The following is a 25,672-nucleotide window of genomic DNA, read 5'->3' as shown; positions in this document are numbered from 1 at the left end:
TGGAAGGCCATTCTGCCATTTTAGTTCATCCATCCAGATTCTCACACTCCTTTATGGTTTTGATTCTGAAAAATGCTGAAGCATCAGCTGGCACATGCATCTAAAACCTTTGCACCAAATAGCTTAACCACCCATACAGATGAAGCATAGAGAACTCTTATTTAGAGCATGAACCCCATAACTGGGAACTTGATACTTGGAAATTGAGTGAACGTTCATCTCCCATCCCAAGAGCTTCCGACAACTAAGCAAATGTAATGGTTTGCATGACAACCACCAATAAAATCCACTGCCTTCAACAGGAGATATCATCCTTCTAACAGATGACTTCTTTGCCATTTGCTCATGGATCAGATTAATTCAGTATAGAACCCAGATTCATGTCAAGGGCAACTTTAGGCTGCCGATATGCTACATACCAGTATGTAGCGTGTGATGCACAGACTAGAGTTAAACTGCCAGCTGTAGGTTGCACCAAGCTCAATGAGAAAGGAAGATTTTTTTTGATGTTATAACAATATAGGCAGGAGCAGTGTTTCTCTCCTAACTTCATGATCTGAATTTTTGCAACAGCTATGCACTTTTCAAATATGGCTTGACACCAGATTGAAGCTACACTATACTGGGTGCAACGCTTAAACAGTGCAAGACTACTTGCTGGAGGTGGACTCCCAGTTACTAACTTCACTATCTCAAGTCAGATTGCTGCCTTGGTACCAGAGTTGTATTACAACATTTACATGAAAGGATTTAGTACAACAATGCCTTTAAAAAAAGGTACAACCAATGTTTCCAATTATACTGAAAATCCACAGCGCTTCCAGCACTCACTTCCCACAAGTTCAGCAGAACAGTCGGGAATTAGGTAGGAGTTGTTTATAGGCCCCCAAACAGTAGTTGTAATGTAGGGCAGAGTATAAATCAGGAAATTAGAGGTGCATGTAACAAGGGTAATACAGTAATCATGGGGGACTTTAATCTACATATAGACTGCACAAACCAAATTTGCAGTAATAATGTGGAGGACGAATTCATGGAATGTATGCAAGATAGTTTTCTGGATCAGTATGTTGAGGAACCAACTAGAGAACAGGCTATTTTAGATCTAGTATTGTGCAATGAGAAAGGGTTAATTAAAAACCTTGTAGTAAAGGGGCCTTTAGGAAAGAGTGACCATAATATGATAGAATTTTATATTGAGTTTGAAAGTGATTGAGTTAAATTCGAAACTAGGGTCTTAAACCTAAACAAAGCAAACTATGTAGGTATGAGGGGAGAGTTGGCCAAGATAGATTGAGAAACTACATTCAAAAAGTTAGGACGGTAGACAAGCAATGACCAGCATTTAAAGAATTAATACATAATTGACAACAAATATACATTCCTTTAAGGCACAAAACCCCATAGGAAGTGTTCTGACCGTGGCTAAAAAGAAAAGTTAAAGATAAAGATAGTATTAGATCAAAGGAAGAGACTTATAATGTTGCCAAAAAAGAGTAGCAAGCCTGAGGATTGGGAGGATTTTAGAATTCAGCAAAGGAGGACCAAGAAATTGATGAAGAAAGGGAAACTAGAATGAGTGTAAACTAGCGAGAGACATAAAAACCAGATTGTAAACATTTCTATAGGTATGTAAAAAGGAAAAGATAAGTGAAAGTAAATGTGGGTCCCTTACAGGCTGAAACAGGAGAAATTATAATGGGGAATAAGAAAATGGCAGAGATATTAAACAAATGCTTTGTGTCTGTCTTCACAGAAGACGACAAAAAACTTCTCGGAAATAATGGAGAACCAAGGCTCTAGCGAGAATGAGGAATTGAAAGAAATTAGTAAAAAAATAGTATGGGAGAAATTAATGGGACTGAAAGTCGATAAATCTCCTGGACCTGATGGCTTACATCCTAGGGTTTTGAAAGAGGTGGCTATAGAGATAGTGGATGCATTGGCTGTCATTTTCCAAAATTCCATAGATTCTAGAACAGTTCCCACGGATTGGAAGGTGGCAAATGTAACCCCACTATTTAAAGGAGGGAGAGAGAAAACGGGGAATGACAGACTAGTTAGCCTGACATCAGTAGTAGGGAAAATGCTAGAATCTATTAAGGAGGACATGGTAACAGGGCACTTAGAAAATAATACGATTGGGCAGAGTCAACACAGATTTATGAAAGGGAAATCATGTTTGACAAATCTATTAGAGTTTTTTGAGGTTGTAACTAGCAGAACAGATAAGGGGGAACCAGTGGATGTGGTATATTTGGATTTTCAGAAGGCATTCGATAAGGTGCCACACAAAAGAGGTTATTAAACAAAATTAGGGCTCGTGGGATTGGGGGTAATATACTAGCATGGACTGAGGATTAGTTAATGGACAGAAAACAGCAGGAATAAACAGGTCATTTTCGGGTTGGCAGGCTGTAACTAGTGGGGTACCGCAAGGATCAGTGCTTGGGCCTCAGCTATTCACAATCTACATCAATGATTTGGATGAGGGGACCAAACGTAATATATCCAAGTTTGCTGATTATTAAAAGCTGGCTGGGAATGCAAGTTGTGAGGAGGATGCAAGGAGGCTTCAAGGGGATAGACAGGCTAAGTGAGTGGGCAAGAACATGGCAAATGGAATATAATGTGGAGAAATGTGAAGTTATCCACTTTGGTAGGAAAAATAGAAAAGCAGAGTATTTTTTAAATGGAGAGAGACTGGGAAATGTTGCTGTTCAGAGGGACCCGGGTGTCATTGTACTCAAATCACTGAAAGTTAACATGCAGGTACAGCAAGCAATTAGGAAAGCAAATGGTATGTTGGCCTTTATTACAAGAGGATTTGCGTATAAGACTAAATACATCTTACTGCAATTAGATGTGCCCTGGTGAAACCACACCTGGAGTATTGTGTACAGTTTTGGTCTCCTTACCTAAGGAAGGATATACTTGCCATAGAGGGAGTGCAACAAAGGTTCACCAGACTGGTTCCTAGGATGGGGGAATTGTCCTATGAGGAGAGATTGAGTAGACTAGGCCTATATTTCTAGAGTTTAGAAGAAGAATGAGATATGATCTCATTTGAAACATACAAAATTCTTACAAGACTTGACAGGGTAGATGCAGGGAGGATGTTTCCCTTGGCTGGGGAGTCTAGGACCAGGGGTCACAGTCTTAGACAAAGGGGTTGGCCATTTAGGACTGAGATGAGGAGAAATTTCTTCACTCAGTGGTGAATCTTTGGAATTCTCTACCCCAGAGGGCTGTGGAGGCTCAGTCGCTGAGTATATTTAAGATAGAGATCGATAGATTTTTGAATATTAAGGGATAGTGCAGGAAAGTTGAGATGAGTTAGATCATCAGCCATGATCTTATTGAATGATGGAGCAGGCTGGAAGGGCCAAATGGCCTGCTCTAGGTTATGAAGTTTCCTCATCCCTGGCCTGGGAAGCAGAATGAAGGTTGGTATACCAGCCCACCAGCTGGTGGCAGTAGGCCCTACCGGAGGCCTTCACTACTGAAGATTTATTTTTTTCCCCCAGGGGTGGGGGGTTGGCAAGCAATGGAAATAGTTACCTTGTTCCAGCTGGCAGGCACTTGAGATGTGCCCTACTGGCATGGGTGCTCACCTTTGGTACAAGGCAATGGATCATTTTATGACTCAGTTTCTTATCCTCACTTCCACTTAACACAGCTCTGGTGCACCCAGGCACTGCAGCACACCAGACACCTTGGGGTGCTTGATGGTCCTGTAAAAAAGGATGCCGGCATGGACTCAACACCCTTCAGATATATTACGGTGACCTGCTGACACCCATGCTCCAGCAGGATCAGCACTAGAGAAACCTACAAGTTCATCCCAGTACTTGCACTGGGCCCGCAAACTTTTGGCCTCCAACCTCATTTCTAAATAAGGCATTCTTTTGAAGGAGGTTGCAATAATGTCTGCATCCTTACCCTGAAGTGCATTTTCTGGCACTCCAAGCTGTCCAATGTGCTTCAGTGCCTGCTAACACCAATGATGCAAAGTGAAGGGGAGGACAAGGACCACAGAGTCATAAAAGCACCCACTGTCTTCTTCTTGGAGATGCTGTGTACAGGATTGGAGCTGGATCCAGGACTAACATCCTGTTCTTTAGTCCCTCTTTCTGACAGAATACAGCAAGTTTAGATTATGAAGCAAACATTATAATTCAGAGTACTCAACCCTGATTAGTTGCATTCCATGTCAAGAATTCAATGGTCCCATGAGACTAAAGCAGGAGTATTTGTTCTAGGTCTCTCCTTGCAAACTTCTATCCTGTTCTTCGATACACAAGCTTTTATTTTTTAAAAACTACTCAAGACAATGACTTGTTGGAAACCAAGACAATTTGATTCCAATGAGAAAACCCTTACCTTTTTGAAGGAGGTGAGAAGTTTAATGCTGATGTAACCCATTTTATTCCTCTTCATGTGCTTTAGTAGAAAACTATCTACTAACAAGTTTTCATCAGAGAGGTAAAATTCAACCTGGGAGATTATTTTTTGTATCGTGTCAGAGTTGGGGGGAATCCATTCGTTATATTCTAAGCAATCATCATTAGTTTCACTCGGGTCATAGGAATTCCTGTATAAAACAAGACAGGAGAATAGGGTGCTCACTTAAAAAGTCACCATTTAGACAATCATTTTGGGACTTCCACAAATTTCTAAAGTGCAAAAAAACTTTTTTGACCCTCATCCTTTCATTTGCCAATTTTCACTTCTAGATCAGTTTTAAAAATGTATATCAGCTCACACGTCTGTTTACCTACAATAGAACTGAAAATTTGGAAACTGGCCACTCTCCTGAATAAACATAAAAGACCAGTAGACATGCATACAACATCTAATAGAAGAATTTCTGTTGTTGAACTTCTAGAGCAAGAAAAAGAAATGCCATTCAACCAATCAAACCCACTCCATCCACAGTCTGTGCTTGATTATCCCTCAGACTTCCCTACACCACCACCTGTTAAATTCCTTATTTTAGGGACTACTACAACAACAGCTTGCATTTATATAGCACTTCTAATATAGTAAAATATCCATGGCGCTTCACAGGAGCATAATCAGACAAAATTTGACACCGAGCCAAAAGGAGGAAATATTAAGACTGAAAACTTGGTTAAAAAGGTAGGTTTTAAGGACCATCTAAAAAAGGAGAGATATGTTGGAATTTAGGGAAGGAAATCCATAGCTTAAGGCCTAGATGGCTGAAGGCACAGTCACTAAAAACAGGATGAAAGAAGTGCATGAGGCCAGTGTTGGAGGAACGCAGAGTTCTCAGAGGGATGTAGGGCTGGACGAGGTTAGATATTAAATGGTAATTTACCCCAAATCAACTACCTTCTTGGAATTTATCACACATATGGGACTAAAATGTTTCTAATCTCTAACTTTCTTCAAGGCTTCTGAATTTTGCACTTGTATCCTCTAGGCTTATGCTTACTGCCCCCAAGATTAACAATTTGTTTGCTTCCACCTCATCCCATACATTTATTTTGAAGGCCTGTTATATTTCCTCTCTTCGGTCTCCTTTCTTCCACCCCCATTGCATCAACTCCAATTGGGCAAGTTGGTAAATCACCCCAGAGATTACAATTAATGGCTCACTGAATAGAAGGTACTATAGATCCCATGCCCTATGACCCAGCACCTCCCGTTTACTCGCATATGCTAAAAATAAAATCCAGACAATTTTAACAATTCAATGCTCTGTTTGTACTATACAAGAATATGCTTCATTGTGCTTATATGCCCAAATACCCATCTAAGAAGTTCAGCTTCAAATCACACTAACCCCATTTAAAAGAAAATGTCAGTTTTGTGCAGTATTCTCTGATAGATATAGAACTGTACCTGATCCTGCCTTTTGGGTGTAGGGTAACAATTTTCCCTTTATGCAGGGAAGGCCTTACATCTACTGGTCAGCTGCTGTTGACTCAGCTGATATCAGGAATTCATGTGAATTGTTGGCACAGTGCCATATCACACTGTTGATGTGTTGGTCTATTGAGCTGACCCCAATTGTAATTCTTTCAATCTGACTAAGTCTGGTATTAGGTTAAAATACCTGGTTGAGAGTCCAAGGAGATTGCACCACACCATTCTAACTATTGCAATTCTGAGATGATTTGGCAATTTAGTGCAAGCCTATCCCATCTGATAACTTTTTTCCCTGTGCCACAAAGCATTGTTGACATTGTAAGTATCAAAGCAACAGTACTGGCTTGCCAGACCACCCAAGTAAAGGAAGTAGAAAACATTTTTTGGGCAGGACAGTCTATTCACATTCTTCCAGTGCCATACCTAGAGTCAGAGGAAAGAAATATATTCATCGTTGATCAATAGCATACAACCTGGTACTGTACATCTGGATCTCTCCCCACAAAAGGCTATGGGTTCTGGGTCAATTGAAGCTTTCAAGACTGATTGGCCAATTCTTCTTATGCAAGAGTATCAAGGGATAAGCATACTATTTTGCCTTTGTACAAGACATTGTTCAGGCTTCAGTTGGAATACTGTGTCAGTTTTGGTCTCCTCACATGTTGGAAAGGGTGTAGAGGAGGGCCACTAGACTTATTTTCAATTTAAAGTAGCTTGGTTATCAAGTTAATCTAAAAGAGCTGGAATTCTACACTTGAGAAGCGTAGACTTAGAGGTGTTATGAAGGGAATAGATTGTGTTCAGAGTTGACAGTTTGTTCCAATTAAATAAGTGATGGAGCACCAGGGATTACAATTTTAAGTTGTACAAGGCCAGATCTAGGTTAGATGTCAGGAGGTGGTACTTTTCCCAGAGAATAGCAGACTTCTGGAACAGGCTGCCAGCTCATGCAGTGGAGGCCAATTTGCTGAATGCCTTCAAGTGAGAGCTGGGCCGGTTTCTGGCTGGGGTGGAGGTCACCTCTTACAAAAGGTAGGCACTGCATAGAATTATCAGGGCCAGAATGATCTCCTGGACTAGTTTCACTTGCCTCGTGGGGTCGGAGAGGCATTTCCTAGATTCCACCACCCCCCCCCAAATTGGCCTGGGTTTTGATCTGTTATTTTGCTTCTCCCAGATGATCACATGGTTTTCAGTGAGATGGAGTGTGTATATATTGTAATTGTGTAGGACAGGCTGGATTGACCAGCATGTCTTCCACCCCCCACCCCCTTGTCAGTAATTGTTCTTATGTTCATTTATAGAGCAAAGGCAGATAAATAGAGTGGAGGTACAGATCAGACATGATAATAGTTGAATGGCAGAAGAGGCTAGAGGAGCTGCATGACCTACTTCTGTACGTGAGGTGGTAAATTTCATATTTTTAAAGGCAGGCAGGCACAGAAATCAAACAATACAATGAGCAGAATTTTATTCAGCCAGGCAGAGCACTTACTGTTGGTCACTGTTGCATTGAAACTCTTCAGCCTCCTCGCTGCTGTTTCGCTTCCGAAACCGTGAAGGGCGTCCTTCACCTCTTACTTGCACCGGAGAACTGCGACTAGCAGGAGAACCTAACCAAGGAGCTGGGGAATCCGAGGAGGACATGGCAACAGACTTTAAAAACAAAACCCAAAAGCAACAAATGTTCAAATCTTAAACAGGACATTAAATCAGACATCTAAATCAAGTGTTCAAAGCTACCAAAAATTATCAGAATGTACTCAAACCATTGCTGTTATGTTCAAATGAGGGGAAATAAGCATATGCAGGCTCTGACAGTCTCCCTTCAAAGTTTAGGCATTCAAAATTGATTTTCAGCTGCCCTTCTTTACTCACTATATCTCAACTGCAAAGAACCGATTATAAAAATAAAACATTCCTTCAGTGCCTTACAATCCAGCAACAGTAAACATTATACCCTCATTTAAAAACAGGTACAGTAGTTATCTCCTATTCTGCTGTTACAAGGCTCATTGCATAAGCCAAACTGCTGTCTACCTGCACAGAACTAATAAACCAGTAATTTAAAGAGAGGAGAGAGAAAATAAATTCAAGAAATTCCTCATATAGGATATAGTGTATGAACCAAAATTTCTTGGAAAGTTCTTTTCTAGTTTTCAACAGGAGTGATTAATTAATTAACCTAAATATACAAAGGCTCCTAATAATGGAATGTATTGTCTGAAGATATTCCAAACCATTTAACCACACTAAAATGCTAAAACTAAGTTAATGATGACTTAGGAAAACCAGCTAAGAATGTTTACTTCTGGCTTCAAATCCAGTCCAGAATCTCTTTCTAAGCATTCAGATTCTACAGAAATGAGCTCAAGCAGGCTCAACTCAGTTTCTGGTGTACATAGATTAATAGTCTCATATAGAGTGGAATAAAAAGGATGTCTGGTGCAGGAAATAGTTTTCAAACTTATAGTACAGTAGTTATTACTTTCCTAAAACAGGAAAAGGGAAACACAGCTGTGGCAAAACAACAGGAACTCTATTCTGCCTAATACAGATTCAAGAATACAAACACTGGTGAAAATGTTTAGTATAAAAATCCCTCACCTTATTAAAAAAAAAAAAATAATAATTAAAAAAAAAAATGCACTTCTGGAAGTAATGACATTAGATATAGAACAAAGGGCCAGATAGAGTAAGCCCAGGCCAACCTCACAATAATTAAGTATAAACATGCAAAGTGAGCACAGGTGAGAAAATATGTCAGCCCCATACTGAAATTAACTTGCCACAATTAATGATTTTCTAAATTGCTTAGTGAGGGCAGAAACCAGTAATTAAAAATTCAATACTGCACAAGAGGAAATCAGTCATTTTAAAAATGCTGAATCAAGTTCAAGAAATGTGAGAAACAACATTTTTGAACTACAAGAGATGAATTAATTCTATAAATCTGAGTCTTAACTACAGAAGCAAAAGGAACTGAATAGAAACATCATGAAACAAAAGCAAAACACCACAACATGGAGAACGTCAACACTTGACTTTAAATTAAATAAATATCAAATAAAAAAAACTTGACTTTGGGCAATTACTGAAAAATAAAACCAGGTAGGATGGCTTCAACTAGGTAGAGGAGCTCAGGTGCAAGCAATAAGAAGCTAGTTGTGCTGATCAAATCCCAATTAGTAAACAAGACTTGCTTTTTTGTATGGTTACAGATGTCTAATTTATACACTGTATATGGTCAGTGATATATTGAAAAATGGTTACCATGCATATGTAAAATATGAAATTTACTTCATTTGTCAAATAGCCCACCCAGAACTACTTTCTCATGACCCATAAGTAGTAAAAACTTTGAGATTCAGTAAATGACAATTGTAGCCACAGTAACCTGCAGCAAATGATTGCTGCTTCATAGTGCTAATCAAAAGACTACAATACTAAATCAACCCACCACCATTAACAGGCAAATTTATTACAAATATTTAGCAAAATAATATGAACATTTATAAATTATATATCAATAATACCAGAAATAAAACACATTTCACATATATGTGAACTGCTATATGTTGCAGTCCCTGTTTCATCATTGTTTTCTGGTTGAACTTGTCCATCTCCCCACCATCCCCCCTCCCCCCCAGCAAATTACACTTCATTGGTCACCCGGAACACATTGGCCTTTCGCATTGTATAAATCTAGCCCTGTATGGTGGGATAAGAACATAAAAAATAGGAGCAGGAGTAGGCCATAGGGCCCCTTGAGCCTGCTCTGTCATTCAATAAGATCGTGGGTGATTTTCAATCTCAACTCCACTTTCCCGCCTGATTCCCTATATCCTTTGATTTCCTTAGAGTCCAAAATTCTATTGATCTCAGCCCTGAATATGCTCAACGACTCAGCATCCACAATACTCTGGGGTAGAGAATGCCAAAGACTCATAACCCTCTGAGTGAAGCAATTTCTCCTCATCTCAGTCCTAAATGGCTGACCCTGAGGCTATGTCCTCTAGTTCTAGACTCTCCAGCCAGGGGGAAACAGCCTTTCAGCATCCACCCTGTCAAGCCCACTCAGAATCTTATATGTTTCAATGGGATTATCTTTCATTCTTCTAAACTCGATAGAGTATAGGCCCATTCTACTCAGTCTCTCCTCATAGGGCAACCCTCTAATACCAGGAAGCAATCTAGTGAACCTTCGTTCCACCCACTTGAAGGCAAGTATATCTTTCCTTAGATATGGAAACCTAAACTGTACATATGACTCCAAAGCCCTGTACAATTGCAGCAAGGCATCCTTACTCTTGCACTACAACCCCCTTGCAATATAGGCCAACATACCATTTGCCTTCCTAATTGCTTGTTGTACCTGCATGCTAACTCTGTTTCGTGTGCAAGGACACCCAAATCCCTCTGAACACCAACATTTAATAGTTTTTCACCATTTAAAAAAAATTCTGTTTTTCTATTATTGTTACCAAAGTGAATAACCTCACATTTCCCCACATTATACTCAAGCTGCCACCTTCTTGCCCACTCACTTAACCTGTCTATATCCCTTTGCAGACTTTTTGGCCACAATTTCCCCTACCGTGACAGGTCCTGACCTCAGTGCTGGCTCCAGCCCGCTGTCCAAAGTGATTTTATGTTGATTGGTCTTGTTAAGCCTGCCCAGCGCATTTGCCGGCCAATTGAAGGAAGCGGGTCTGATGACATCATTTGACGACGCGTCATCAGCCGGTTTCCTTAAAGGGACCATGCGCAAATTTATTTTGACAGTTGTGCTGTCAGTGTTCTGCAGCATTGAGGTGCTGCAAACACTGACAAGCACTGCACAGAGGTGCACGGCTGCACCCAGACTCTCCCATGACTCCCTCCTAATGCTTATGGAGGGAGTCACAGCACGCAGGGAGGTTCTCTTCCCTTCCAATGGGCGGAAGAGACCTTCCCAGGACATCAACGCAGCCTGGTTGCACATTGCACAGGAGGACACAAGCAGGGATGTCATCAGGAGGACAAGGCTGCAGTGGAGCAAACCTTTCAATGATCTCAGTAGATCACAAAATGTTACTGCAAAACCACACTCAACCTCATCCTGCTGTGCCACTCATCACATCCCCATCACTCGTCCTTCCCTACCCTACTCCTGCACATCCTTACTCACATCAACTTACCTTGCACCTCCAGCCATCCCTCACTATCTATATTATCACTTCCCCATCTCACTAGCCACCCCTCACACTCACCCTCATCCTAGTCCAGTCATACCAACTAACAACACACAAGGGTAGGCACTTGCGTGTCTTAGCCAATGTTCATGTGAAGTTTCTGTTAATGTGCTAGCAAACATTGAAATCTTTATTTTCAACACTTTGCATTCTTAGACAGATTTGTGTGCACATTTGGAATTGGCTTAGTGAGTTGCAGTGACTGGTGAGACATAACGATATTTTCCACAATGGTGATGAGTGTGAAAGGAATGGCTTGGGCATTGTAGGGATGCTTTATGGTGTTGGTGTGGGGTGGTGCCAACCTGGCGCATCATGTGGCAGCCAGGATGTACAGCGTCAAGTGAAGTAAATCTGGCTATGGTGAGGCCATCCCATGCCTCCTGGGCAGCAATGTGGTTGGATGCTGATGCCCTGTGTCCTGTGCGGCATCAGTTGATTGCGGAGAAGTTTGGTGTTGTTGTTGGTGCTGCTGGTATGCCTGGTACTGCTGGTGTTGGGGCTGATCGTGGTGGGATTCTGAGGTCTAAGGTGAAATAGCTTCAAGGGCACCAATGCTGATGTAATAGATGACAGGTGAACTTGAGATGACAGAAGCGATCTGTCAGTGGTGAGAGAGGTTGTTCCAATGAGGTGACACTGGATATAGAGTTTACTCCAAACACTTGCAACTTGCATAAAGCTCAGTCTGTCTTCCAAATGCAGTAAGCAACAGCTTCTGAGCTTGGATAGTGAACAGCTATGAGATGGGAGCTTTTATAGCACATTTGCAGCTGTCAAGTAAAGAGATGATTTCATGGTAACACAACTCCCGACCTACTTACCTGACATGATCCCCAAACAGCGTGGACCCCGTGGGCAACCTTGTAAAATTTAAAGGTGAGCTCAAAATACTTTTTAAGTGGCTCATAACAAGGCCCTAATGACCTAAAAAGTGGTTCCCGACCCGCTGTCAAAATTTTTTTCCCAAATCGACCCGCCACCAAATGCGCCCGCTGACCCCAGAAAAATTCCCCCCACTATGTCCTCCTCACAGCTTACTTACCCACCTAGTTTTGAACTGTCAGAAAACTTGGATACATTACACTCAGTCCCTGCCGCGGGGACTGGAGTGCATCATCACCCCAGCCAATGAAATCTTAATTTAATTTGTTAAGTTTTATTTAGTTAAAGTCCATGGGGGAGAAATTCAGTATAGTCCCATTTGGGGCGCTAAAAGTAGCGCCCTGGAAAAATTAGCGCCCCCGTGCCGGAAATTGTTCAGTTGTGCCCCAAAGGGAAGCGGGGCTCTACTGGAGGTGCCCCGCCTCCCTCTTGGGGTGCTGCGAGTGAATATTGTGGCGCTACGTGCCGCAGCACCACATGCTGTGGCATGTCGCGCTGCAGTATTGCAGGCCTTCCTCCCCTTCTTAAAGGGAGGGGCTTTGTGCAGTGCGATCTGGGGCCCAGCTGGGCCCCTGGGGATCGGGAGTGCAGGCAAAAGAGCCCGGCACCCAAGAGAAGTGCCGGGCTCTTGGAGCACAGCCGGCATTCCGCGGGGGGGTGGTTCCGGAGGCCGGGGACGGGAGCGCAGGCAGGTGCTGGCAGGCGGCCAACAACAAAAATGGCCACCCCGCACCTCACCTTTAATTTGCACCTCCCCGGCTGCAGGTATGCCACCCTGACCCTGTCGGACATAGCATCCAGCGGTAAATCAGGGGGCGCTCCCAAAGACCACGGCCGGGGCGTGAGCGGGGCGCTGCGCACACCGATGACGTCATCGCCAGCGGCGCAGCGCTACCGTTAACGCCACCACTAACTTCCTGCTGAATTTGGCGGGAGGCGTGGGCAGTGCCGCGCCCGGGCACTAGTTGGTTTGCGCCCCACTTAGCGCCCTCTTAAGGCGCTAACGGGTGGCGCAACCAACAGAATTTTTCCCCCTATTTGTTTAACCACCCAATCAAAAAGAGTACACTCAGTCCCTTCATCTAAATCATTATCATAGATTGTAAATAGCACTGATCCTTGCAGCACCCCACTGGTAACAGCCTGCCAACCTGAAAATGAGCCATTTATTCCTACTCTGTTTTCAGTCCTTTAACCAATCCTCTATCCATGCTAATATATTATCCACAATGCCATGAACCCTCATCTTGCGTAACAACATTTTGTGTGGCGCCTTATCAAATGCCTTTTGAAAATATAAATATACTACATCCACTGGTTCCTTTTATCTACCCTGCAGTTACATCCTCAAAAAACTCTAATAGATTTGTCAAATACGATTTCCCTGTCATAAAACCATGTTGACTCTGCCTAATCATATTATGGTTTTCTAAATGCCCTGTTACCACTTCCTTAATAATGGATTCCAGTATTTTCCCGATGACTGATGTCAGGCCTGTATTTTCCTGTTTTCTCTCTCCCTCCTTTCTTGAATAGCGGTGTTACATTTGCTACCTTCCAATCCACTGGGACCATTCCAGGATCTAGAGAATTTTGGAAGGTTACAACAGTGCATCCACTATCTCTGCAGCCACCTCTTTTAGAACCCTAGTATGTAGGCCATCAGGTACAGGGGATTTGTCAGCTTTTAGTCCCATTAATTTCACCAGTAATTTTTTTAACTAATATTAATTACTTTAAGTTCAGGGCTTTGGTGAGACCACACCTGGAGTACTGTGCACAGTTTTGGTCTTCTTATCTGAGAAAGGACATACATGCCTTAGAGGCAGTGCAACAAAGGTTCAGTAGATTGATCCCTGGGATGAGAGGGTTGTTCTATGAGGGGAGGCTAAGTAGATTGGGTCTATACTCTCTGGAGTTTAGAAGAATGAGAGGTGATCACATTGAAACATATAAGATTCTGAGGGGGATTGACAGCGTAGATGATGAGAGGTTGTTTCCCCTCGCTGGAGAGTCTAGAACTAGGGGGCATAGTCTCAGGATAAGGGGTCAGCCATTTAAGACTGAGATGAGGAGGAATTCCTTTACTCAGAGGGTTGTGAATCTTTGGAATTCTCTACCCCAAAGGACTGTGGATGCTGAGTCTTTGAGTATATTTAAAGCTGAGATAAATAGATTTTTGGACTCTAAGGGAATCAAGGGATATGGGGATTGGGCGGGAAAGTGGAGTTGAGGTCGAAGATCACCCATGAACTTATTAAATGGCAGAGCAGGCTCAAAGGGCCATATGGCCTACTCCTGCTCTTAATTCTTATGCTCTTATGTTCTCTAAATTACGGTCTCTAAATTGTCAGACTGCTTGTCCGACATACAGTTCTGGATGAGCAAAAATGACCGAAGCCATTGTTTTCGGTCCCCGCCACAAACTCCGTTCCCTAGCCACTGACTCCATCCCTTTCCCTAACATCTGTCTGAGGCTGAACCACACTGTTCGCAATCTTGGTGTCGTATTTGACCCTGAAATGAACTTCCGACCACATATCCGCAGCATAACAAAGACCGCCTATTTCCACCTCCGTAACATGGCCCGTCTCCGCCCTTGCCTCAGCACATCTGCTGCTGAAACCCTCATCCATGCCTTTGTTACCTTTAGACTTGACTATTCCAACACACCCCTGGTTGGCCTCCTACATTCTACCCTACGTAAACTTGGCTGTCCGTGTCCTATCTCGCACCAAATCCCATTCGCCCATCTCCCCTGTGGTTGCTGACCTATATTGGCTCCTAGTTAAGCAGTACCTCAATTTCAAAATTCTCATCCTTGTTTTCAAATCCCTCCATGGCCTCGCCCCTCCCTATCTCTGTAATCTCCTTCAGCAACGCCCCCCACCCCCCGAGATATCTGTGCTCCTCTAATTCTGCCCTCTTCAGCATCCCTGATTATAATCACTCAACCATTGGTGGCCGTGTGTTCTGTTGCCTAGGCCCTAAGCTCTGGAATTTCCTGTCTAAACCTCCTCGCTACCTCTCTTTCCTCCTTTAAGATGCTCCTTAAACCCTACCTCTTTGACCAAGCTTTTGGTCACCTGCCCTAGTTTATCCTTATGTGGCTCGGTGTCAATTTTTTTTTGTTTTAAAATACTCCTGTGCAGCGCCTTGGGATGTTTTACTACATTAAAGGCACTATATAAATACAAGTTGTTGTTGTTATGTTCCTCACTCTCATTAGACCCTTGGTTCCCCACTATTTCTGTTATTTTTTTGTGTCTTCTTCTGTGAAGACAGATACAAAATATTTTTTTAATGTCTCTGCCATTTCCTTAATGCCCATTATAATTTCTCCTGTCTCAGCCTCTAAGGGACCCACATTTACTTATGCTATTCTCTTCCTTTTTACATACTTGTAGAAGCTCTTACAATTTGTTTTTATGTTTTTTACTAGTTTACTCTCATATTCTATTTTCTCCCTCTTTATCAATTTTTGGTCATCCTTTGTTGGTTTCTAAAACTCTCCCAATCCTGAGGCTTACTATTCCTCTTGGCAATATTATAAGCCTCTTCTTTTAGTCTAATACTATCCTTAACCTCTTTAGTTAGCCATGGATGGATCACTTTTACCATGGAGTTTTTATTTCTCAATGGAATGTATATTCGTTCACAACTATAAATATTTCTTTAAATGTTCACCATTGCTTATTTACTGTCATACCTTTTAAACTAATTTCCTAATCTACCTTAGCCAACTTGCCCCTCATATCTATGTAACTGGCTTTATTTAAGTTTAATACTCTAGTTTCAGACTTAAGTATGTCACTCTCAATGTAGTCTCCGCTGCCTGTTAGCTGTAAACATAGAAACATAGAAACATAGAAGACAGGAGCAGGAGTAGGCCATTCAGCCCCTCGAGCCTGCTCCGCCATTCAATGCGATCATGGCTGATCATCCAAATTCAGTACCCTGTCCCTGCTTTCTCCCCATACCCCTTGATCCCTTTAGCCTTAAGAAATATATCCAACTCCTTCTTGAATATATTTAATGAATTGGCCTCTACTGCCTTCTGTGGTAGAGAATGCTACAGGTTCACCACTCTCTGGGTGAAGAAATTCCTCCTAATTTCTGTCCTAAATGGCTTACCCCTTATCCTTAGACTGTGACCCCTGGTTCTGGACTCACTGACCATCGGGAACATCCTTCCTGCATCTAGTCTGTCCAGTCCTGTCAGAATTTTGTAAGTTTCAATGAGATCCCCTCTCATTCTTCTAAACTCCAGCGAGTATAAGCCCAATTGACCCAATCTCTCCTCATACGTCATTCCTGCCATCCCAGGTATCAGCCTGGTGAATCTTCGCTGAACTCCTTCCATGGCAAGAACATCCTTCCTCAGATAAGGCGACCAAAACTGCACACAATACTCAAGATGTGGTCTCAACAAGGCCCTGTACAACTGCAGCAAGACATCCTTGTTCCTGTACTCAAACCCTGTCGCTACGAAGACCAACATACTGTGGTAAACCACTGTTAACTCTGTACAGGTCCGGGCATGTCTCCGCCCCTTGCTCCACCCCTAAGCCCGGGTATAAAGGTGACTCACCACCCTTCCCCCGGGAGCACTTAGGATGGATCCACTAGCAGAGGCATGCTCCAGTTCTTAGTCAATAAAAGCCTACTTCGTATAAGTTCAACTCGTAGTCTTTGGTGTTGTTGATAGTGCATCAATTTTATTGACTAAATTTTCGACATGGAGCAAATCTTGAAGCCGGAACGTTTAGACCTGGATCCTCAAGCAGCAGATGCAGCCAATAACTTTGAACACTGGCTGAGCTGTTTCGAAGCCTTCCTGGAGGCCTCCAGCACTACCGTCACTACAGATGACGCGAAACGGCTTGTCTTAACTCACGGGTGAGCCACCGAGTCTACTCGATCATCCGAGATGCCACAACTTACGCGGCCGCCATCGCGACGCTAAAGGAACAATACGTGAGGCCTGTTAACGAGGTCTACGCCAGACACCTCCTGGCTACCCGAAAACAGCGCCCCGGGGAATCGGGCGCTGAATATTTACTGGCACTGAGAGTCCTCGGTCGGGCCTGTAATTGCAAAGCGGTGATGGCCAAGGAATGCACGGAAGACCTGATCCGAGATGCCTACGTAGCCGGCATCAGGTCCAACTATACTCGGCAGAGGCTGCTGGAACAGAGGGGGCTCGACCTGCAGAAGACGGTGGCCCTCGCTAACTCGTTAGACGTGGCCCTCCAGAACATGGACGCCTACCCCCCTGACCGGATGGCCACGTGGATGTCACGGGAGCAGCCATCTTGGGACCCGGTAAGGCCACAAGCCGCCAGCAGCCCAACTACAGCTGCAATGACCAGAGGCCAGAAATGCTACTTCTGCGGCCAGGCCAAGCACCCCAGACAGCAATGCTCAGCAAAGGACGCGACCTGCTCCAAATGCGGCAAGAAAGGCCACTACGCGAGAGTGTGCAGGGCAAAATCGACTCCCAATTCCAGCAGCGCCACGTGTGAACCGTGCAGGCCGCCATTTTGGACCCCACCAACCACGTGTGAGCCGTGCGGGCCGCCATTTTGGGCACCACCAGCCGCGGGGGAGCCGCCATCTTGGACACCATTTCGAGACCAGGCCCCCGGCGCGGGCGAATACTACAGCGACCCACCGACCTCGACGATGGCCTCCATCACCCTGGACCAATCTAGGCCCCATCAACTAGCCAGGTCCATGATGAACGTAAAGGTAAATGGCCATGCCACAAATTGCCTTTTCGACTGCGGAAGCACGGAGAGCTTCATCCACCCCGACACGGTGCGACGCTACTCCCTATCGGTTATGCCCACACGCCACCAGGTCTTTATGGCCTCAAAGTCCCATACGGCAGACGTCAGCGGCTACTGTGTAGCGACTCTGACAGTGAACGGCTTGGAGTACAGAGATTTTAAATTCCTCGTCCTGCCACAGCTCTGCGCTCCCGTACTGCTAGGATTAGACTTCCAGTGCCATCTGGAGAGCGTCACGATGGCATATGGCGGGCCCTTGCCCTCACTTACAGTCTGCAGCCGGCAGAATTTAAACACAGCGCCGCGCAAAGTATGCAGCCTGTCCACCCTGAAGGTCAAACCCCCCCCCGTTGTTCGCTAACCTCGCCAAAGACTGCAAGCCAATTGCAACTAAAAGCAGGCGGTACAGTGCCGGGGATAGGAACTTTATTAAATCAGAAGTAGAAAGACTCCTGAGGGAAGGGATTATCGAGGGCAGCACCAGCCCATGGCGAGCCCAAGTGGTGGTAGTGAAGACCGACGAAAAACAGCGCCTGGTTATTGATTACAGCCAGACGATCAATCGATACACGCAATTAGATGCATACCCGCTTCCCCGCATATCTGACATGGTCAACCAGATAGCACAATACCGGGTATTCTCGACGATTGATCTGAAGTCGGCATACCACCAGCTCCCCATCAGGCCTGAGGACCGCCAGTACATGGCCTTCGAGGCCGACGGTCGCCTCTACTACTTCCTCCGAGTCCCCTTCGGCGTCACCAATGGGGTCTCGGTCTTCCAAAGGGAGATGGACCGGATGGTTGACCAGAACGCGCTGCAGGCCACCTTCCCCTATCTAGACAACGTCACCATCTGCGGCCATGACCGGCATGACCACGACGCCAACCTAGAAAAATTCCTCCGTACGGCCCAACGGCTGAATCTGACATACAACAGAGAAAAATGTATGTTCCGCACCACGCGCCTCGCTATTCTTGGCTGCGTGGTGGAAAACGGAGTCATCGGCCCCGACCCCGACCGAATGCGCCCCCTCCTGGAACTACCCCTCCCCCACTGCCTAAAAGCCCTGAAGAGATGCCTAGGGTTCTTCTCTTACTACGCCCAGTGGGTGCCCAACTATGCGGACAAAGCCCGGCCCCTCATCAAGTCAACCTCCTTCCCCCTGACGGCAGAGGCCCGTGCGGCCTTCACTCTCATAAAAGAGGACATTGCGAAGGCCACAATGCACGCAGTGGATGAGTCCATCCCTTTCCAAGTGGAGAGCGATGCATCCGACTTCGCCCTAGCCGCAACCCTTAACCAGGCGGGGAGACCCGTGGCCTTCTTTTCACGGACCCTCCAGGGCCCCGAAATTCGACACTCCTCAGTCGAGAAGGAGGCCCAGGCGATAGTGGAGGCTGTACGGCACTGGAGGCATTACCTGGCCGGTAAACGTTTCACCCTGCTCACTGACCAACGGTCAGTAGCATTTATGTTTAACAACAGACAAAGGGGGAAAATCAAAAATGATAAGATATTGCGGTGGAGGATCGAGTTATCCACCTACAACTACGATATCTTATACCGGCCCGGGAAACTTAATGAGCCCCCAGACGCCCTATCCCGTGGGACATGTGCCAACGCACAAGTCGATAGGCTACGGACCCTCCACAATGATCTCTGCCACCCGGGGGTCACCAGGTTCTTCCATTTTATTAAAGCTCACAACCTGCCTTACTCCATCGAGGAGGTCAGGACCATGACCAGGAACTGCCAGGTCTGCGCCGAATGCAAACCGCATTTTTATAGGCCAGACAGGGCACACCTGATTAAAGCCACCCGCCCCTTCGAACGTCTCAGCGTCGATTTCAAGGGGCCCCTTCCCTCCTCTGACCGCAACACGTACTTCCTCAATATTATTGACGAGTACTCCCGTTTCCCCTTCGCCATCCCCTGCCCGGACATGACCAGCGCCGCAGTCATCAGGTGCCTCAACGACCTGTTCGCCATATTTGGCTTCCCCAATTACATCCACAGCGACAGGGGCTCGTCGTTCATGAGCGACGAGCTGCGCCAGTACCTGCTCGAGAAGGGCATAGCCACGAGCAGGACTACCAGCTACAACCCCCGGGGTAACGGACAGGTAGAGAGGGAGAACGCAACAGTGTGGAAGACCGCCATGCTCGCCCTAAAATCCAAGGGCCTCCCAATCTCCCGCTGGCACGATGTCCTCCCCGATGCGCTCCACTCCATATGATCACTGCTCTGTACTGCCACAAACGCCACCCCTCACGAGAAGATGTTCGTCTTCCCCAGGAAATCCACCTCGGGGACATCACTACCGCCATGGCTGACGTCTCCGGGACCCGTCCTGCTCAGGAAACACGTGAGGAGCCATAAGACGGACCCCCGGTCAAAAAGGTTCACCTCCTCCACGCCAACCCACAGTACGCCTACGTGGCGTATCCTGACGGGCGGGAGGACACAGTCTCAATTCGAGACCTCGCACCCTCAGGTACCACCCGAAACACCATCGATCACCATCCACTACCTCCACCCACCATCACTACCCACGACGCACCACCGGGGTGTCTACCACGAACTGACGACATGCCGGTGCCATCCCTACCCCGAGAGGACGACACGCCAGTGCTCCGTCCCACGCGAGAAGCGGCCGCGGGCAAAGAACCGCCGCAACCGGCACCACGAAGATCATTACGGCAGACAAGACCCCCGGAGAGACTTTCGTATACGAACTTTTGAAACACTTCACCCCGCCGGACTCTTTTTTAAACGAGGGGTGAATGTGGTAAACCACTGTTAACTCTGTACAGGTCCGGGCATGTCTCCGCCCCTGGCTCCACCCCTAAGCCCGGGTATAAAGGTGACTCACCACCCTTCCCCCGGGAGCTCTTAGGATGGATCCATTAGCAGAGGCATGCTCCAGTTCTTAGTCAATAAAAGCCTACTTCGTATAAGTTCAACTCGTAGTCTTTGGTGTTGTTGATAGTGCATCACATACCATTTGCCTTCTTAACCGCCTGCTGCACCTGCATGCTTACCTTCAGCGACTGGTGCACAAGGACACCCAGGTCTCGTTGCACTTCCCCTTCTCCCAATCTATTGCCATTCAGATAATAATCTGCCTTCCTGTTTTTGCCACCTAAGTGGATAACCTCACATTTATCCACATTATATTGCATCTGCCATGCTTCTGCCCAATCACCCAACCGATCCAAATCATCCTGGAGTTTCTCGGCATCCTCCTCACAGCACACATGCCCACCCAGCTTTGTGTCATCTGCAAACTTGGAGATATTACATCTAGTTCCCTTGTCTAGATCATTAATATATAGTGTGAATAGCTGGGGTCCAAGGACCGATCCCCATGGTACCCTACTAGTCACTGCCTGCCACTCGGAAAAGACCCGTTTATTCCAACTCTTTGTTTTCTGTCTGCCAACCAGTTCTCTATCCAAGTCAATACCTTGCCCCCAATTCCATGTGCCTTAACTTTACACGCTAATCTCTTATGCAGGACCTTATCGAAAGCCTTTTGAAAGTCCAAATACACCACATCCACTGGTTCTCCCTTATCTATTTTACCAGTTACATCCTCAAAAAATTCCAGTAGATTAGTCAAGCACAATTTACCTTTTGTCAATCCATGTTGACTTTGTCCGATCCTGTCACTGTTTTCCAAGTGCTCTGCTATTACATCTTTTATAATGGACTCTAGTGTTTTCCCCACTACCGATGTCAGGCTTACTGGTCTGTAATTCCCCGTTTTCTCTCTACCACCTTTTTTGAATAGTGTGGTAACATTAGCTACCCTCCAATCCATGGGTACTGTTCCAGATTCCATCGAATGTTGGAAGATGATCAGCAATGCATCTACTATTTCTAGGGCCACTTCCTTAAGTACCCTAGGATGTAGATTATCAGGCCCTGGGGATTTATCGGCCTTCAATCCCATCAATTTCCCTAACACCATTTCCCTACAAATACTGATTTCTTTCAGTTCCTCCCTTTCATCAGACCCTATGTTCCCCGACGTCTCTGGGAGGTTATTTGTGTCCTCCTTTGTGAAGACAGAACCAAAATATGTATTTAATTGGTCTGCCATTTCCTTGTTCCCCATTATAAATTCCTTTGATTCTGACTGCAAGGGACCTACGCTTGACTTCACCAATCTTTTTCTCTTCACATATCTATAAAAGCTTTTACAGTCAGTTTTAATGTTCGCGGCAAGCTTACTCTCATATTCTATTTTCCCCTTCTTAATTAATCCCTTTGTCCTCCTTTGTTGAATCCTAAACTGCTCCCAATCCTCAAGTTTACTGCTTTTTCTGGCCAATTTATATGTCCTCTCCTTGGATCTTATGCTATCCCTAATTTCCCTTGTTAGCCACCGTTGAGTCACCTTTTTTGTTTTATTTTTATGCCAAACTGGGATGAACAAATTCTGTAGTTCATCCATGCGGTCTTTGAATGTTTGCCATTGCCTATCCACCGTCAACCCTTTGAGTGACATTCCCCAATCAATCCTACCCAACTCGTGCTTCAGACCATCATATTTTCCTTTATTTAAATTCAGGACCCTAGTCTCTGAGTCAACTACTTCATTCTCCATCTTAATGAAGAATTCTATCATATTATGATCGCTCCTACCCAAGGGGCCTCGTACAACAAGATTGCTAATTAATCCTTTCTCATTACATAATACCCAGTCTAAGATGGCCTGATCTCTGGTTGGTTCCTCGACATATTGGTCCAGGAAACCATCCCGTAAACACTCTAGGAATTCCTCCTCCACAGTATTATTACTAATTTGGTTAGCCCAATCTATATGTAGATTAAAGTCACCCATGATGACTGCTGTGCCCTTATTACACGCTTCTCTAATTTCCCTTTTAATGCCATCCTCAACCTCCGCATTACTGTTAGGAGGTCTATATACCACTCCCACTAACGTTTTCTGCCCCTTGGTATTTCTCAGTTCTACCCATACAGATTCCACATCATCAGAGCTAATATCCTTCCTTACAATTGTGTTAATCCCTTCTTTAACCAGCAATGCTACCCCACCTCCTTTTCCTTTTTGCCTATCTTTCCTGAATATTGAATACCCCTGGATGTTGAGTTCCCAGCCTTGGCCACCCTGGAGCCATGTTTCCGTAATCCCAATCAAATCATATTCGTTTACCTCTATTTGCGCAGCTAATTCATCCACCTTATTACGAATGTGTTATGTCTGACATTGGGGATAGGTACTCGATTGCCTTGGCCTAAGCACATGAAGTTTGATAGTGCTGTTATCGTTATATTATGTCTGACATTGGATATAGGTATTCGATTGCTTTTGCCTGTAAGAGTGTGGTTGCATCAGCCATTAAAAGCGACATAAGTTTAGTTCTAAATACGGCCTCTGGATTATCTTTGCAAACGCAACATTTGACGACTAGGATGGCTGAAATCTCTCTTCCACCACCTCCTCCCTTCCTTGCACTACCCGGTGAGCCCCCGATCCCATGGGTTCGCTGGTTACAGTCCTTTGAAACCTACCTCATCGCTCTCGGACTAGAAAATGTGAGTACAGCACGGAAAAAGGCACTGTTATCCCATTGCTTGGGAGCGGAGGGCTAGCGTGTTCTTGGGACATAATGCACAGCAGACTCAATTCAAACATATGATGTGGCTGTGGCTCTGTTAAGCACACACTTCTCTGCCCCACAAAGTGCCCTCCTGCGGCGATTCATTTTTAGACAGCGTCACCTACTCCCCGGTGAGTCTGTGCATCAATACGTGGCTAATTTGAGGGGGTTAGCTAGCTCGTGCAAGTTCGGTGCACTACAAGACGAGATGGTGCATGATCAACTAATAGAGCACACCAACAACGTGAGAGTGCGTGAAAGACTGTTACTTGAGTCCGATGATCTGTCGTTGTCCCAGGCAGTTAACATTGCTTTTCAAGTGGAGTCTGCAGCCGAATGTGCAGCGAAACTAGCACACATACCCAGTGACAGCGCCCTCGGCCCCGACAGCTCTGACACTGTAATGCTCACACGACGGCAGCAACGCGCGCTACCGCGGCAACAGTGTGGAAACTGCGGATCTCGTTCACATGCTACCAGAGCGCAGAATTGCCCCGCGCGCGGCCAAGCCTGTCGCAATTGTGGAAAATAAAATCACTTTGCCAATGTCTGCCGCTCTGTCGCTTTTTGCTACAAATGAACACTCTCAGTCCTCAAGCAGTTGGCCTATAATTCACAACGTGAGCTCTGGGCCAGTAGTGGCTTTCAAGTCATGCACAATTAACCTGAATAATGTGTGAATCCTCTGTTGTTGGATACCAGTGCCAGCATCTCACTGCTGAATGTGGACACATTCAAAAAATTTTTCAGCTCCCTGCCACTCTCTGCACCCTCCACTGCCCTTTGCGGGTATGGTAATTTGAAAATTGGACTAGTGGGCTCAGTCAACCTCACTGTACGCTATGGAACAAAAGTTTTGCCAGATTTTTGCTTTTATGTGGCACGCCAAGGAGCTAATCTGATGGGACTGGATCTTTTCACTGACCTGGGATTTTCTCTCTTGGACACCGTCGGGTCTGCAATTCTGCATGTCGCCTCACCGTGGCGCCAAACATGGCCAGCGCTCTTCGAGGGTCTGGGCTGCCTGACTGCCTTCACCCACCAGCCCATGGTTGACTCCACCGTTACCCCTGTCATTCAGCCACTGCGCCGCATCCCACTTGCTCTCCGTGACGGGGTCACAGTTGAACTAAAGCAGCTACTGGAAGCTGGTATCATCAAACCAGTTGATGCCTCCCCATGGGTCTCCAACCTGGTGGTCGCAAAGAAAAAGTCAGGTGGTCTACTCGTCTGTGTCGATCTTCGAGCAGTGAATAAGGCCGTAATCCCTGACAAATATCCACTGCCCACGTCAGAGGAACTCACAGCGCAGTTCTATGGTTCCATCCTGTTCTCGAAACTAGACCTTCGACAGGGCTATCTACAGGTTCCCCTCCACCCCAGCAGCAGGGATCTCACTGCTTTTGTGACACATGCTGGCATCTTTCGGTACACCAGGATGCCATTTGGACTTAGCTCTGCACCCAGCTGCTTCCAAAAGGTGATGTTGTAGGTGTCTTCACACTACTACGAAAATACTGCGGTTGAAACTGACAGTTAAACAAACGTGGTTTAATGTACTGAAACAATTATAAACAAAAGAACGCAGGAGAAACTCCAAACAGCTCTATACACAAGCTGGATCCACGAGGACTGAACTGAAACGCCCTACCCCCTTGATGTCATGACGTCATCACGTTTCCCGCCGTTGGGAACGCTACGTGACCCGCGTGATGACGTCATCGCGTCAGATCGTGATTTTATCGATCCTGCGCTGTTTAAACAGCGCACACACTTAAAGGTAACTACTATGATTAAAGACAATTATAAACGTTACTGCAAGAGTCTCTTGATGGCTTTGCCACATACGCCACCCCCCCAGAATTGTCTTTATTGAGGAACGTCAATCGCAGATGAGGTCGGCCAAGCCTGTTTGACCGACTCCTAAATTCCCGGAATCGCCGATCGCCATCGTGGCCGCGGGGCACGCCCCGGTTCCGGTGCTCTTGACTCGCGGCGGTCTGTTTGACGGTTTGGGCGTGAAACTGCAAGGTGGGCGGCAGCAGCGGGCTTTCAGGCCAAAACGAGCGTGGTAATAAAAGTAACCGGTCGTCGGAGGTGTCGAGGCGGGTCCCTTCGAGGCTGGGCATTGCGCAATGGTGCAGTATTGCTGTCGGACCGCGTATATTTTATCCGCCTCTTCGGCGAGCGCAATGCAATCCCCGGCATCTGACCTGGCGAGGGCTGCTT

General features: G+C 45.6%; 1 protein-coding gene across 2 annotated transcripts in view; it reads right to left on the bottom strand.

Moving 5' to 3' along the window:
- LOC147108257 (la-related protein 6-like) overlaps positions 1-25,672 on the bottom strand; it is a 121,732-nt gene that overhangs the window by 7,021 nt on the left and 89,039 nt on the right. Inside the window, exons 1-3 of one of the 2 annotated variants that reach the window (XM_086004805.1) lie at positions 10,493-10,543; positions 7,391-7,551; positions 4,384-4,594 (exon numbers count right to left, since the gene is read on the bottom strand). In XM_086004805.1, the coding sequence (XP_085860931.1) occupies positions 4,384-4,594; positions 7,391-7,542 (363 nt within the window). In that variant the 5' untranslated portion in view covers positions 7,543-7,551; positions 10,493-10,543. Of the gene's footprint in view, positions 1-4,383; positions 4,595-7,390; positions 7,552-10,492; positions 10,544-25,672 lie in introns of those variants that run through there. The other variant, XM_086004806.1, reaches the window with a different exon arrangement.

Source organism: Somniosus microcephalus, chromosome 13 (genome assembly GCF_052327205.1).
Source record: "Somniosus microcephalus isolate GS21.2 chromosome 13, FLI_Smic_1.0, whole genome shotgun sequence".
NCBI lineage: Eukaryota > Metazoa > Chordata > Chondrichthyes > Squaliformes > Somniosidae > Somniosus > Somniosus microcephalus.
Note: the sequence above shows the minus strand (reverse complement) of the source record. Positions and strands in the feature narration are given on the sequence as shown.